This window comes from Cotesia glomerata, linkage group LG2, assembly GCF_020080835.1.
Source record: "Cotesia glomerata isolate CgM1 linkage group LG2, MPM_Cglom_v2.3, whole genome shotgun sequence".
NCBI lineage: Eukaryota > Metazoa > Arthropoda > Insecta > Hymenoptera > Braconidae > Cotesia > Cotesia glomerata.
In genome coordinates this window covers 15722753-15740481 of record NC_058159.1, presented here as the reverse complement: position 1 = coordinate 15740481, position 17729 = coordinate 15722753, and the positions used below count along the sequence as shown (strand labels likewise).

At 32.3% G+C, this 17729-nt stretch overlaps 1 protein-coding gene across 1 annotated transcript in view; it reads left to right on the top strand.

The window, feature by feature from the left end:
* LOC123258873 (dystrophin-like) overlaps positions 1 to 15638 on the top strand; it is a 244283-nt gene extending 228645 nt beyond the window's left edge. Inside the window, exon 9 of the mRNA XM_044719133.1 lies at positions 15269 to 15638. Coding sequence (XP_044575068.1) covers positions 15269 to 15292 — 24 coding nt within the window. The 3' untranslated portion in view covers positions 15293 to 15638. The remainder of the gene's footprint in view (positions 1 to 15268) is intronic.
* Positions 15639 to 17729: the final 2091 nt, after the last annotated feature.

Sequence of the window (17729 nt, the reverse complement as noted above, 5' to 3'; positions counted from 1 at the left end):
ACAAGAACGTTAGCTCGAAGGATTATTATGCGTATAGATTGATGATTAGACGCGGGCTGGATAACGTCATTCTACGATTTCGAGAGCTTTGTCAACAATTCATGGTCGACATGTACGCAAAGATAGAAGGCGAACGACTACGATACTTACGATATAATCAATTCAAGCTACGTGTGGAAGAGTACATTCACTTGCAAGACGCTATTGTCAACAACGCCGACGCCGCAGAAATTGGTAACTCTGTCATTCTACCATCATTGTACGTAGGCAGTCCACGTCATATGCAAGAGTATATACAGGATGCTCTGACTTTCGTGCGCAAATATGGGCGACCGTGTTTATTTATCACATTCACATGTAATCCAAAATGGCCAGAGATTACATCTTTGCTGTTTCCAGGCCAAAATGCATTACATCGTCATGACATTACAGCACGTGTGTTTAGACGAAAGCTGAAGTTATTAATAAATTTTATTACAAAATCACATGTATTTGGTCCCGCACGTTGCTTGCTGTATTCGGTTGAGTGGCAAAAGCGAGGATTACCTCATGCCCACTGATCAATTGCTGTTTGATATTGTTACAGCAAACATGATTCATGGCCCATGCGGTACTTTTAATCATTCATGGCCTTGCATGTCAGACGGAAAATGTACAAAAAATTTCCCTAAAGATTTCACTAACGATACAATCACAAATTTTGAAGACGGATATCCAATATATCGTCGAAGGAATCCAGATAATGGCGGACAATCATTTATTAAAATCATCAGCAACACAGACATTGATATTAACAATCGTTGGGTCGTGCCATATTTGCGGTTCTTTTGGCTCTTCTATTTCGAATGCTTCTAGATTTATTTGTATCACGGCTCAAGACGGCCCCTTTGCGTTTTGTTGGCATTGTTCACTGTACAATACAAACCACACATGAATAGAACTGATTGAAATATTCAATTTTTATATTAATCAAAAGCGGCATGATGGCCGAGCGGACTAAGTCATTATCCCGTTAGTTCGTTCGTGTATCATGTCATGAGGCGAGTGTTCGAGCCCCGACGGTTGTTCAAATAGTTCCAACACCAACCGTCGGAGATCGCTCCGGTAGCCGACTGTACTGGCATGGGTTTTCTCTGTGGTTTCTCCATCGCCACTATTCCAACAACCGATAGAAAGGGGTGAGGAATAGGGTACATACAGTACAGAAAGCACAAGTCGGTCCACAGCCGCATTAAGAATAGAGTTATGTGCGAAAATGATATGTTGATTATAAAAGCGAAGAACATGTTAATAATAAAAAGTGTAGAACATGTTGATTATAAAAAGAGTGGAGAATATGTTGATTATAAAAAAGTTGAAAGATTGTGTTGATAATATAGAGCGGAGCATATGTTGATAACAAAGAGTTGAAAAAAAAGACTATATGCGGAGAAGCTAGGACAATTAGCCTTGTAAAACCCAGAAAACGGTATACAAGTAAAACTCATAATAATAATAATATTATATTAATCATCTATTTTATCTTTGATTACAACAAATATACATATAAAAATTAGATAGTTTCACGGAAGCGAAAAATTTTATATTTCTTAATTATATCGAAAATACATATTGTTAGAAATAGTGAAAAAAAAAATTCTGTTGAAGTTAAAGCTCTTATAAGTAAACTAAAAAAAAATTTCCCAATTGTAATAAAAATCTAACTTTCACTGAATTCGTTTTTCACCATTCCCAACAATATTTTCGTTACAAATAAGAAAGAATAATTTTTGATTTTATAATAAACGTAAAAAATAATTTATACTTACAACTCAATAGCCATTTTTTGCGGGAACTTGTGACACGTGTTGAGTATTTTAGAGGTTATGTAAGTCACTTAATTAACTGATCGTGCGATTTACACTAAAAATTAATAATTTTATTAGTTATTAATAATTAATTATATTCAATAATATTAGTTATTAATAAATAAATAACAAAGTTACTCCAGAATATATTTGATATGAGAGTTGAACTGAGATAGTACTTAGATAACTTATTTAGTAGATAACTTACCAAGTGATAATAATTGATGTTATCGAGCGGGATAGAAAATGAAAATGGCTATTAAAAAGCACGGGTTGGTGATAAAAAAGTGCAAATTTATAGTTGTATGTATTTTTTGATGCCACATAATAAAAAAATAAAAAAAAAAAAAATGTATAAAAAAAATAAAAAAAAAATTTTTGGGGTGAACACCGCTTATCACTTAGAGGTTAGAAAGATAGATAGTAACCGATTCTAAGGTTTACTGAATATGCATAAAAAATTTCATGAGAATCGGTCAAGCCGTTTCGGAGGAGTATAGGAACGAACATCGTGACACGAGAATTTTATATATATATATGGGTCATTCCACGTCAAATCGACCAATAGTTGGACTCGACCCTTTTCGATTTGGATAAATTTTGGTAAGAAGTTTTTTTTTATCCTATAACGAAGTTCTGCCAAAGGAAAAAAATTAAAAAAATTTTTTTCAAAAGTTATGCAAAATCCAAAATTTCACTATTTTCCATATTTTTTAAATTTATGTTTCAAAAATCTCGAAAACTATTGCAATTAAAAAAATCGCTTATGGTAAACTTCAAAGGGGACACTTGGGGCTATTAAAAAAAAAAAAATTTCCAAAAAAAAATTTTGAAAAATCTCCAATTTGTGAAATTTTGAATTTTTGAAAATTGTCAAAATTGACCGTCGACAATAAATTTTTGGCTCAAATTTTTTTGTGTACTACCTTGTACCAATCTTAAAAGATCCTGAAATTTTTGGAACTGTTTTTTGTTTTTTCAAAAATATGAATTTTTGAAATTTGTTAAAAAAAAATTTTTTCTTAATTTTTTTTTTTTTTTTTAATCAGTTTGGCAAATCGCGTAATTTTGATATTTTGAACAGTTGAAATTTCATTTAGTGGCATAATGATGAGAAAAAAAACATTAATGATATTTGTTTATTATTGGTTATTAATTTATTTAATAGGGCTTTTTACGTGTAAGTTTACTTGACATTCTGTTACGAAAATTTTTTTTTCTTCAATTCTTCAGTTACTGTTGTTGCTCCTTTTCTTTTTCTTAACCTGAAAAATGTTAATATGACTTAAATCTTTAAACCCAAACTTAAAATAGATAAAGTACTAACACAGAAATTTCAGATTTTTACCTGCTTTTAATATCTGGTTCTTCAACGAACTCGTAGATATCTGTATTTTTTAACCGGAAATCCTTTCCTTCCTCAGATGAGGATGAGGTTTCTACTCTCATCACATCACTTGAAATGGGAATAGCGGCATGACAATTTCGGATTCCTTGTACTGGCAGAGCATTTTTAAATCTCTGGTTAAGTTTTTTTTGAGTACGCTGAATCTGCTCATTTGAAACAAAATCACAATTGATTCCGTGAACATTTTCTTTTGCCCATTGGAATAGCTCATCAGGTGTTTGAATTTGGTCGTCAGCTTTAGATTGGAGGTTGGCTCTGTCAACCTTCCGTTTTAATGTTCCGCCTAAACCATCACTTGGACCTTTTCCATGTGAAGTTGCAAAATAATGCCATTCCGCTGGTATTTGAAAATCTTCCTCATGATGCAGCAAGTTCAGCAAATTGTACCGATTTTTATATTGAGATGCTGCACCATCCGAAAAATAAATTATTTTAGAAATGTCTGGGATTTTATTTTTCAGAAACGATGTCAGTACTTCCTGGAAACTATAAACTGCTGTTGTATTATGCGTCAAGTTGTCTGAAATGATTATCAAATTTAGAGGTACTATATTGTCGACATTTTCATCAATGGATCTATAATAGCAAGCAAATGGATGGATTGTCGCTTGACTATTATTCCAATAAGCTCCTTGGACACTGTTTTGAAGTAAAAATGAGTAATTTTCTGAGAAGTCAGCAACAACAAGTACTTGTCCAACTTCGAGATTCTTTTTCGTAGTTTGAAAAATTCAGCCTGTTGACGAGCAATAAAATCATGCTGAAGGAATTTTGGAATAGATTCTACCAAATTATCAACGAAATCATCAGTTGATTTCACAATCGTTTCCAAAGAACATCGATCTACTTGAGTCCATTGTTTATACGTTATTTCATCTACAAAGTTATCATTGAAAATATTTTCGATCGTTCTTCTTAATTTTGTCGAGCCAGGACAGTTACTACAGGTTCCCAAATAGCAGTCACTCGTAGGCCGAGGACAAATAACCATTTTCAAGCAATCTCGATATGAAGAAAACGGTTGACTTTCATCGCTACATTTTAATTTGTCAAGTTTTGCACCATGAAATGACAGTTTAAAATTTTCGTGAATGAGACAGACACAAACTACGTGAGTGCCAGATGAACCTGCTAGAACACATTCAGGGGGTCTCAGACTAGCAAATTTTGAAAAACTGACTTTCAAATGGGTATTTCTGCTTGAACAATTGATAAATTTCATTTAAATTACCCAAAATCAGCCGTTTTTGTTTTGGAACCCGTTGACCATTCTCATGAACAGATTTAAATTCTTTTTTACCTGGTAACTCTCTACTTACATCTTGATTTCGATAAAATTGTTGAATTTTCTCTTCAGTAGTTTTTAATAATGAATGACCTTTGTTTCTTTGTGGAGTGAATAGAATGCCATCTTCACTGACTTTTTGTTTTACTTTTTTCACCATGTATGTAGATGCTTCAAAACATCAACAATTTTTTCTGTTGACCAACTTAAAGGCAAAACAGATAAAATCTGTAATTTTTCACTCACTTTGCTGCAGTTATTAAATTTTTCTTTTAGCTGATTTATTATTTCTTTTCCGGTTAATTCAGGAGTATCTTCAATGTTCAATTGTTTATTTTTAATTGTGTCAGAATCATTTTCCATAAGATGTTCAAAGCATGATTGCAGTTTCGATGTCATCTCATGATATTTCCGTTGAGCGTATGTTTTTGATCGATCTAAATCTTTTTTTTTTACAGGAGATAAATTAAAAATTTTGGCAATAGAATTAAGGCGATCTAGATGTATTTCAGTAGGTGTAAAAGTTTCACCGGTTGAGCTGCACATTTCAGATGTTGAAGTTGTCACATTTGACAACTGCAAGTTCTCAGATAAATTAGAGGACATTTTTTCGTCCACCAGGCTTTGAATTAATATTGGAGTTCCTACTTGGTCAGGTGTTTCGGATGGTTTTGATGATTTGGAAACGGAATCTTCAGAGACACTCTCAACTAGTTGACTTTCTTCGACATTCACAGTTTTTTCAAATATTTCAACTTCATTTTGATGTTCTGGTAATTCACTATAGACTCTTTTAGTACACGAAATGCATAGTTTACTTCCCGGTATAATGGAAGGTAACCTAATCTTACACTGTTCGAACAATTTTAAACTGACTGGTCTCAAAGATTTACGAACTATACTGTCATGAAGTTTAAAGGGATCAGCACAAGATTTTTGATTTGAAGTATATTTGATACGATACTGTTTGTCATGTTGAGAGCAAATAAAACTAACATCTGTACCACTTCTAGAATTCAGAGTAATCTGATCTTCGTCAGAAAAATCTTTGCAGTTAATAAATTTTTCTTCAGAGCATATTTCATTCTTAAATAATCCAATCGAACACTTTTTATTTTCCATCACTAATCTCTTATTTTTTCTGCACTCAAAATTTTAACTAGATAATGTCCTCAAATTAAACATTTGATAAGATAATTGTTATAAGTTTAGAATTTGAAGAAAGAGTTATTTCTAGACACTTACTTAGAATGATGACTGTCTTCGAAATAAAAATCAGAAAGGTTAACTTTATCTTACACGTAAAGATTCAAACGTCACGCCACAGATGTCACCACTTCTTCTACTTTAACATCAAATGATAATACAGGTGTCAGTATCATTTTTTTTACGAGTTTTATTTTGAAAATGATCCCAAAAAATGTCATTAATGTTTTTTTTCTCATCATTATGCCACTAAATGAAATTTCAACTGTTCAAAATATCAAAATTACGCGATTTGCCAAACTGAATAAAAAAAAAAAAAATTTAAGAAAAAATTTTTTTTTAACAAATTTCAAAAATTCATATTTTTGAAAAAACAAAAAACACAATTCCAAAAATTTCAGGATCTTTTAAGATTGGTACAAGGTAGTACACAAAAAAATTTGAGCCAAAAATTTATTGTCGACGGTCAATTTTGACAATTTTCAAAAATTCAAAATTTCACAAATTGGAGATTTTTCAAAATTTTTTTTTGGAAATTTTTTTCTTTAATAGCCCCAAGTATCCCCTTTGAAGTTTACCATAAGCGATTTTTTTAATTGCAATAGTTTTCGAGATTTTTGAAACATAAATTTAAAAAATATGGAAAATAGTGAAATTTTGGATTTTGCATAACTTTTGAAAAAAATATTTTTAATTTTTTTCCTTTGGCAGAACTTCGTTATAGGATAAAAGAAAACTTCTGACCAAAATTTATCCAAATCGAAAGGGGTCGAGTCCAACTATTGGTCGATTTGACGTGGAATGACCCATATGTATATATATATATATATATATATATATATATATATATATATATATATATATATATATATATATATATATATATATATATATATATATATATTATATTTATATTTATATATATATTTATTAATAATGAATAATTTATAAATTTAATTAAAAAAAAATTATGTTCATTACAAATCGATCATGTATACGATTTTCGTTAATATACTTATAGTTATTATAAACTCTGAACTTCAAATAAATTCTATAGAATTATATATAATTTTATACAATTATATACGATTTCTATTCAATTTTACCGGGCCATTTTTTTTATATAATTATATATAATTTATACATAATTGTATCTAATTGTATAAAATCTTCTTTACTCGGGAAGCATATTCTACATTTTTTTCCAAAAATTTTTCATTGCTTCAAGAGCAAGTCTTCTTTAAATGAAGAAGCCAAACGATTCTGAATCGGAAGTACTGAATTGAAGACGAAGGTTTCCATCATTTTTTTCACGTTGAACTTTGAATTATATTATATCATTTCACTTACATTTTTCGGTTTTTCCTTATGCATAGCTTTGCAGTTAGAGAGTATACTGCATAGCATTTCGATTCTGAAGTCGTTCATGTTGCTGCTAAATTTTTGAAGAGATTCAGACATTATCAACTGCTTCGCAAAGAAGTAGGTATAAACACCACAGTCATACAAATTGGTTTGCAATACGATATTCTGAAAAAAAAATTATATTATAAAAATCTTTTAAAATCATATAGTGCATGCCTCAGTCACCCATTTCATTACCATGGAAAAAAAATAAAAAATTTGAAAAAATTAGCAAAGTGCTCGTCCTTACAGTCCATCCGTGAAACTTCCCAGTTATTACAACCAAAAGTGCTTCTTTACAACATTTTTGCGCTCTTCCAACGGAGCTTTAGTTGGACACTTCCGGCCAAAATTTAAAATTTCAGCGGCAATGCCCAAACTAAACTCCTGTTAAAAAATTCTATGAAAATTAAATAAACCGTCTCACCCCAAAATATTTAAAGAAATGCCCAAACACAGCTCCTGCTAAGAGCGGAATTCAAAATTCCAATTTTAAAAGTTTCTATACAGAAATTGAATTTTGGCACACTCTAATATCTATACTAATAAATGGAGAGCCGGTTTTTTTGTCTTATACTGCGAAAACTACTGAACCGATCGGAATAATACTAATACCATAAGATTTAGCGTGTTCTGAAGAAGGTTTTAGTATATGATGTGGTGGTGATTACTTATCCGGAACCTATATTTTTTTGTCTTAAAAATGATGAATTTTTATTGTTACTAAATTTATTCTATTTGATTCTCATTTGTTTAAAATAAATTTTCATATAACCTGCATTGAAAATGCGAGTTGAAATGCCTGTTGAGCCAACCGAAACTATTAGACAATTTCAGACAATTCGACTGTTGCCGGGCAGGAATCAATCATTTCCTTCGGCGGACAGAAAATGAAGATTTTCTGCCCGCGAGATGAAGTTGCAGCTTTATTTTCAATCCTATCAATTGTTTGTTTATTTTACACCTTTATAATTGTCATTCTAACCGCTAACTGCACAGACATATTATAATTCTATGATTATAAATAATTATATATACTTATATATAATTGTATATGAAACTATATATAATCCTGCGTGGCTGTATTGTATATTGATCCATTAATAGTCATATATAATTATATATAATCTTATATACAATTCCATATATAATCATGTATGATTATACATAATTATATATGATTATATATAATTGTATATAATTATATATGTGATTCCATTTATAATCATATATGATTATACACATTTATATATGTTTATATAGAAAAATTTTTTTTCGGGTAAGCATAAATAAGAATGATAAAAGAAAACTATTTAATTTACAAATAATGTTTAATAAGAAATAAACCATTACTTTTTATTTTATAATAAGTTTTATAATAAAATGGTATTTTTGCTATTCATCTGAAACTATCTAGTTCTGGTTGGCTCCAGACATTGAAACTAGCATTTTTAATGCAACTTATATGAAAAATATAATGTGTAACGTGGGATGAAACACGATTTCAGATCAAGTGATGCCAGCCCTCGCTTCGCTCGGGCAGGCAACTTTACTCTGGTCTGAAATCGTTTTGTTTCATCCCTAGTCACACAATATACTATTTTTAATTCTATTGGTTATGTTTATATACTAATATAAGCAGATTTCGTCACTTATGAGACCTGCAACTTTTTTAACTTAAACTTTCAATGCTCATTACAAATTTTTTTTTTTTTTTTATCAATTATTATTCATTTTTTTAAGAAAGACATGGGAATGTTATGTTAAAAAGGTGCATGCCAATATGATAGCATTGAGAATCTATGCAAGTCAAAGCAATAGTGTAATTAAATTTCAAGTCTAGATCAAAAAATGTGATTCTATAAACCGCCAAGCGGAGCGGGCGAGTAATAACTAGTATATTATTATTATTACAAATATTATTATTATTATTATTATTATTATTATTATTATATATCGAAGAGCTCAAAAAAAGCAGCCATCAGGTATTAACGGAATTAGCGGGAAGTTGTAGGGATGGCCTTTAGGGTCAACCGTTTTCCTAATTTTTTTATATACTGTTACGTTCTCAGAACTTCGCCTAAAATTATTTTTTTTGATTACTTTATAAATATTATATTTTAAATAAATATATCTCGTTAAATTCTCCGAATGCACATTGAGAGATGTCCGTTGCTTCGCTGGTGGCTTGATCAGCAGCTTGGTAACGGAAGTCTCGCGATAAGGCATCAGCAGAGAGTCACCGCGGCCGCGGATAGTCCAAACATCTTACGTCAGCATGGGACCCGGGCCTCCATGACTCTCAGGGAGTAACCTGAGCTGCAAACATGGCTGAAAAACTGTTTATAAAAAACTAATCTGGAGCTAATTCAGTCAGTAGATCCAGAGATTCTATAGTGTAAAGAGCTCTGCCCTCCGACTTGAATCTCTCCAGATCCTATTATCCGAATAAATACCAACTATACCGAATACATAGTCCACTATACTTATTATGGGGGCGAGCGCTTATCAAGCTGTTCCACCCCAAATAAGAAAACCTTTCGGCGGGAGCGCTAGCCAGCGTTCCGCCAACTTAACCCATCCTGCTGGTCGAGCGCTAATCAGCGTTCACCAGGTTCTAGTCTCTTCGGTGCGAGCGCTAGCCAGCGTTCCGCCAACACCAAATCCTCCAGTTCATGTCTCGAGGAAGGCGATCGCGTCGATCCGGTCGCTCGGTACAACGGGGCCGTCCTCTCTTAGCCCAACCGTTCAGTTTGTCGGCAGTTAATAACAAAAACCCAGTTGAACCGGAAGTAGAGGTAGTGCGGGCAACGAAACCGTCGTTGCGAATAATCGACGACGAAATACTCGTCAAACCGCGTGTAAAAGTAGTACGAACCGCCGAAGAAGACTTTCCAAAATCACCGCCTCCTTCGTACCAGGGTCAAGAGGGTCAGTCCATTCCAATCAACAACAACCGCCCTGCCTTCTGGACGGACATCACCAGGACTTGGACACTGACTCCCGTTGAGATTCCCGAAGTTCGGCCACCAGGAGGAGTCATCCCGGTCGACGACCCTCGATACGGATACTACTCCGAGGAGTATTTCCAGAAGACCAGCCACGACACGTACCCGCCTTTCGAGGCTAAGTCGTTAGAGAAACGGGGTATTATTTGGGCTGAATTATGGGGCCAATAATGGTGAGTCCCTAAAATATTAGTTAGGTAAAGTAAGCTCATCTGTGACGGCACACCGGGGGTCAATAGATCACCCAATGATGCCAAACCTGAATTTATTCGACAGTTCTTAATTAAATTTTTTCTTTCAATTTAAAAATCGTCTCTACCAATTTAAAGGCGTAATAAAATAAATACTAAAAATTGAGAACGTAACAATACGTTGACATACGATTACTCACGAAATTAAATTAATTGGAAATATCAATAACTTTTGTTTACCTTCTCGTGAATTTTACTCCATCGCTTCTCTCCCAAACTTTGCAGGTAGTTTTCAATAACCTGTAATTTAAGAAGATATTTATAACATCGACATCTTATAAGTGCACTTATTAATTTTTATGCTTTAACAGTGAATAGAATTTTTTGACTTTCAAATTTGAACATATACCATACAAAGAGAAAAGTATGTGAGATGTACATAAATGCGTTTGTCACCAACGGAAAGTGATCACTAATATATTAAATTAAATACACCAATGTACTTATTTATTATATCTGTGTACTCACCTCTAAACATTTATCATTGTTTGAGTGCAGGCTGTCGTAATATGTGATGGATTTGTTTATATTATCAACAGCGCACAAACACCAATGAATTCCTAAATGAATAGGTATTAAAACCAATCTTTTTATAAAAATATCAGCCTAGGTAAAAAAAAAAAAGAGTAAATATTTGCATGTTATCGCAAGTCTACATGAATCATAATACAACACACTTACATCCTTTTTTAGGCGCTTAGCTGACACCTTCTTATTGATGGTATTATACCAGAAAGTGTCGACAACTCTGACTGTGAAATTCGAGTCTCTTTCTAAAATCTTCAAATATACATTGATGATCTACAATTATTAATTAATTTATTCCTTAAATTTCACAATCTAGAAAATTTACTATCAATTTGGATAAAAAAAAACAATATGTGTGTGTACCAGAGTACACAGGTAAGAAGTGAAACTTCTTTATGACATATCATTTTTCTATTATTTACAACTTCATAGAAATTGGATAGATAAGTCTTAAGAAATAGTATATTACACACCTAGGGAAGTAAAGTAAGAAATGTCTGAAAATTCCAAAAATAGTGTTCTATGAAACTTCTATCAGACTTTTGAGCTGGGAGAGCTCAATTGCATTGAAATATTATTTTTTTGAACTCAGCGACCTCAAAATATCACATGAATTATATTTTGAGCTTAAAAATCTCAAAAATGTCATAAGTACAATTTTAAGCGCCCAGGAATGGAATTAGCGGGAAGTTGCACGGATGGCCTTTAGGGTGAACCGTTTTTCTAATTTTTTTTTGAATTAATAATGTTTACTATAATTATTCTTTACGTCGCTATACTGAACTTTGATAAAAAAAAAAACAACATGTCGCGTAACCGAAAATCGTGACGATTTTTTTTGCATTGCTATAAAATTTCTCTCTTACGTCGATAAAAAAGTTTCACTTCAATAATTTTGCAGTACAAACTATTAAAATCCATGAATTCTTATTTTCTCTGCTACTCATCATAAGGTATTCATTTATTTGATTAATTATCAGTAACAACGCTTGCTTATTATTTTCGTACATGAATTACTCTTTTAATCTATTAAAAATAGCGGCCGATTTATATTCTTTTTTATTGCAAAATATTTATACAAATAAGTATTTATTAGCTTCAAAGATATTAACGTAGTAATATTTTATTCATCATTTAAAACGTACTTCGTCACTTAACCAATTTGGAGAAAATAATCCTGTCAAGCTTTGTTTTGTAACCTTGAACTTGACGGTTAACACATCAATATGTTCGGCATTTTCTACAATCGGCTGGAAAAGAAAAAAACAATTTTAATGCATTGAAAATTGTGCTCTCCTATTTTTAAGGAAGTAACTTCAAGATTTTCACAATTGCATTTGACAGTGTTCCACAGTTTTCAACGGAATTGTTGTTTTTGATTTGATTAAAGAAAGTTACAAAAGACTATTAACATCAGTTCGTTTAAGAGACATTGCTATCAAAGAAATTTAAAAAACCGTTCTTCTGATACACGTTCAAAATTCCTTTCGGGGAAGAAAAAAATTGATTTGATCAGCCATGAGTAGGCTAGAGGTATCAAAAAATATTCGGAGCTGAGAAAAAATCGAACCATAAACCTTATAATTGCTAGAATGACTCTTTACCAGTTGACCCGATGAATTACCATGGCAAAAACTTATTTCTTCAGCTTGTTCAAGTAATTAAAATGTTATAGATGATATATTGTTACTGTTTGAACATTTATTAAGCATTGTTAGCTCAGATACAGTGATTACTTCTAGGGATTAACTGCAGGGTCATCTCTTTCTCTAATTTATTTTATTCATAATTGCTTACCTCGTATATTTTGAAGAATAATTCCATTTGATGATTCACTTCCTGTACAGGTCCGTTGCTCGGTATCTTTCGAGTTGATCAGGAAGACGACTTTATGGAAGAAATATTAGCTTCAGAGTTAATGACAGAAGATTTTTCTGTCATCAAGGCAGTCTCGGCAAGAGATGAATCGACTTCGACAAGGAATCCATTAGTTTCATATTGAAGCTTCAGGAGTTCCTTTACAGCCGATTCTGTCTCATTAACCATGGCGTTTTTTCCAGAAGCCTCTCTTTCTGCTCTAGCATTTTCCATGATTTGATGTACGACTTTGCACTCCTGTTCGTATATCAAATTGATAAAGTGTGAAGGCTTCTCACAGACGTAAGATAAATCATCAGATGCACTCATTGCCTCTGTTTCAATTTCTATTTCACAGCCGATAGAAAGATCCATGTGTTCAATACCATCTGATTCTATTTGATCATAGATAGAAAAATCGCTGGTGGGATCGATTTCAGGGGTTCTCGTTAGAGTAACATCTGTATTTTCAAATACGCCTAAGTCGATATCTTCATTACTATCCTAAAAAATCGAAACAATAAAAATAATTAAATTGGTTTTGTGAAAAAATAGGTCTGTACAAAATAAATAAATAAATTAATTAATAAATATAGGGTATGCCAAAATGTAACTCCCGTGGAGAACCTTTTAAAATTGGAATTTTGAATTCCGCTTTTCACAGGGGCTGTATTTGGGCATTTCCTAAGATATTTTGGGGGGAGACGATGTATTTGATCATTCATAGGATTTTTACCAGAAGATTTAATTGAGCACTTCCGGCCAAATTTTGAATTTTCACCGGAAACGCCCAAACTAACCTTCTGTTAAAAAATATTATGAAAATCAAATACATCGTCTCCCCCCAAAATATCTCAGGAAATGCCCAAACACAGCCCCTGTTAAAAGCGGAACTCAAAATTCCAATTTTAAAAGGTCCTCCATGGGAGTTACATTTTGGCACACCCTAATATATATATACCTGACTGGTTCGTTTTCGGCACCAGACTCAGTCGTGTGCAAGAAAAAATGGAAGAAAAATTAGTTTACACCAGACTGAGTCGTGTGCGCACCCGAATGAGTCTAGTAATTAGTAATTTTGAGCGCTTAAGTACAACATGAGTGGAAAGTGTTGCAGGGATGGCCTTTAGTGTCAACCGTCGTCCTAATTTTTGTGTGAGTAAATGTTTGTATATATACAATAGAATGTGGTCTGTACCTGAACATTATCAAAAAGTCGTCGTTGAGCTGATTCGGGTTCCTGATCAATTCCTTCATAACTTCCAAGGACTGATACCATGTCCATGTCCGATTCATCAGGATCACTACTATCGCTTTCATCAGAATTCGTGTCATCAACCAGTTTGACTTCAAATTTTTCCTCATGAAAACGTTTGTAGTCACTAAGAATCTTTTCGTGTGGTCAACATATTTGCTCCAGATCTCTGGGGTGATCGTAGCTAATGCTTCATTCCACACCTGAATAACCATTTTATCTGAATAATCACCACCGGGTGCTAAATGTGCATCATAATACCTTTTGCAGTTACCCCAAACTAACTCAATAGGATTATAAAAAAATCAATACGGTGGTGATTTCAGAATGATATGATCAGTTCCTTTGCAGAGACCATCAATTTTGCATTCGACAATTTTTTTGTGCCTCTTGCATAACTGATAAAGCTCCGTCCTTTTGCTCTTCTCATCGAATGGAATACCCTCTTGCGTTAACCATTCTTTAAGTTCAGGAACTCTCCAACTGCTCGTCGGCTGCTTCTCGGACTGATGAAAAAGTATGTCAGTGAAAATAATAATTTCAGTACCTTTTACCTTAGTACAAATATGCATTTTAATAAAAGAAAAAAAAAATATACAAATGTTGAAAAATGCTCGTCTCATCAATCATTAATAATATTATAAATCTTTGAAATTTATTGCAAACCTTGCAAGTTATATTATAAGAAAAAAAATTCGAGTGTCTACTTTGATTGATATATCAGTCAGTATGGAGTGAAAGTAGAATCAGTTAATTTGGAGACCGAGATGTTGTCGTACTTTGGGGTTGGTCCTACTATAGTCCAGTAAAAGTTTGTTAGTAGATATTCCGTCTACCGAGTAGCCTAATAGGGCGGAACTTTATTGAGCGTTCTAATGGCACCTCGTTCAGACTTACTGCCCTCGGTTTTCTAATAACATCTCAGATATATTAATATTACTCCATTTTATTTTTCACATATATTTACACTGAATTAGGATTTTATATCAGTGCTATTATTTATAGGAATGTAAAAAAAGTTTTGACATATGATTATTACTTTCTTTTTTATTTCTCATTCGAATTTCGGGTCAACTAAACCGATTACTTGCAGCTAAAAAAGATTTATTTTATTCTAAGACTCAAATTTTTAGTAATCGATCAGATAATACGACTAATATTGTATAACAGATATTACGTAAAATAACATTTATAGAATTTTTAATTATTATATCATTAGGTAACGATAATAAAGAAGAGTTGAGCAGGTAACATATAAATGAAAACTTTAAAATAAATACGATAAGACAAAGAGGAAATATACCAAGAAAAGAAAACGTTAGTCAGAAAAGACGTGAAGATAACGGAAAAAGAAAAACAATAAAATAACGAGAATAAAAATTTATTGGTTCTGGATGGTAATTACTCACAAAGCTGATGATACGAAGTGTCAATTAAAAAATATAAAGAAGAAAAGGATTAACACACAGTTTAATGAGATTCATAACATCAGAAAAGATTGAAAAAAATATATCCGGGCTGAATGCCACAATAAAAGATTTAATGAAGAACCAAATATACAATACAATAAAATCATCAATGAGAGAGCTTTCTTTTAATTGTAAGTAAAAATTCATGAAAGAAAATTTAAATGCAAGTGTAAAAAGTGGATTAATTTTGAAGATAGTATTTTAGCTGAAAAATCTAAAAATTTTCTAAAGCAACAAAATTTATTTGTAGTTTCCCTGTTTGAACAAAATGATTTGATATGATTAAGAAAGATTAATTATTTAATCATTTCTAGTCCTGTTTAATTACACTTAAGATGTAAAATCAAAATTTCTTTAATGTGGGTGGTAGTTATTTTAATATATAGTAGATATGCAAACGTTAATAGAAAAATACCAAAGAAAAATATGAAACTAAAAGGCATAGCAAAAAACACATCATACAAAAAGTATTTATCGTTATTACTCTCACCATAACTATACTGCTTGGTTCAGAACTATAAAAAACTCTGGCGACATTGTTTGCCAAGTGCAATTAATCACAAGATCCCACGATGTGAAAAGTAAGACTGTAATTTTCACCTCACTTTATTAAAATTTTCCAATGAATAAGATCTTAACATATCGTATACTAGTGATATGTGCAAATGTGGTTAATCATTATTAATTATTAATAATTAATAATATCAAATCATTCTCGAAACCTTACCTTACTCGAATGGTACGAAGCATTGTCCATAACAATCATCGATGGCTTAGTCAGGTTGGGCAGAAGATCTTTCTCCATCCACTTCTCAAAGGTAGCGCTATTCATTTCCCCATGATAGTCTTCATGACTCTTGGGGTTACTCTTCGACTTGATGCACATAGAAGCTCCCTCAACCCAACCATCCCGACCTCCAGCGTGGCATATAATGTACCGTGCTCCGGTGGACGCTTTTTTAACAGAAACACTTCTGGTACTGGAGTCTTGCCACTCTCGGGTTTTACCGGTACCATTTGCATACAGCCACGTTTCGTCTTGGAAAATGAAGTTTTTAGCTTCATTTTCTATATCATTGCCGTTTCTTGTAGCCTCAGGAGCATCCAAGTTTCTTGCAGCTTCAGGGGCATCCAAGTTTCTTGTAGCCTCAGGGGCGTGTAAGTTTCTTGCAGCCTCAGAAGCATCTAAGTTTCTTGCAGCCTCAGGGGCATCCAAGTTTCTTGCAGCCTCAGAAGCATCCAAGTTTCTTGCAGCCTCAGGGGTTTCCAAGTTTTTTGCAGCCTCAAAGGCGTCCAAGTTTCTTGCAGCCTCAAAAGCATCCAAGTTTCTTGCAGCCTCAAGAGCGTTCAAGTTTCTTTTGTACTTCGCTAGAAACTCAATGCGAGCGGCAATGATGTAGGGCTGTTCTACAAGCGACCGATTACTGTTGCGCTTCGTATATGTGAAGCCTATATCATGTAGAACCTTCCTGAGTATCTCGGGTGAATTGAAACTGATTTCATACACGGAGAAAATTTTATAGTAGAGTTTACTATCTGGTTATGGTAAAATCTATTAACTGAATTCGATAGTAGTAAATATTATTTAAATAATTATGTAAACTATCTGAATTGTAGGAGTTACCATCCTGATGGTAACTGCTACTATTATGATGGTAATCAGTAATAATAGCTCTTACTATTTTAACTAGTTACTACTATTATCAAAATCGTAATTCCTAATATAACCTGATGGTTACAGTTACCATCAGTAATAATAATAGCTACTATCTAACCTAGTAAAAAATATTTAAAAAATTGAAAATTTGCGTTAGCGCGGATGCATTTCTGAATGAACTAAAAGCAGTTGTAGCGCAGTGTAGTACACAAAAAATTGGGATAAAATTCAGATTGAATGTATATTCAAATTTTTATTTGTCTAAAATAAGTTTCAACGCCAAATTTTTCAAAAAAAATTTGAAATTCCCAATGAAATCAAAATTTTCAATAAAATTCAAATTTCAAAAAAATTAAAATTTCCAAAAAAAAATTTTAATCTTACAAAAAATTTTTAAAAAATCTAAGATTTAAAAAAAAAAATTTTAAATACAATGAAACTTTAAACTGATTATTAATCATAATTATCAAATTATTTGAATTAGAATTTTCCCTTTAACAATTTCAATTAAAGAGAGCATACTCTTTGCTCCAGTTGATGGTATCGTATTTTGA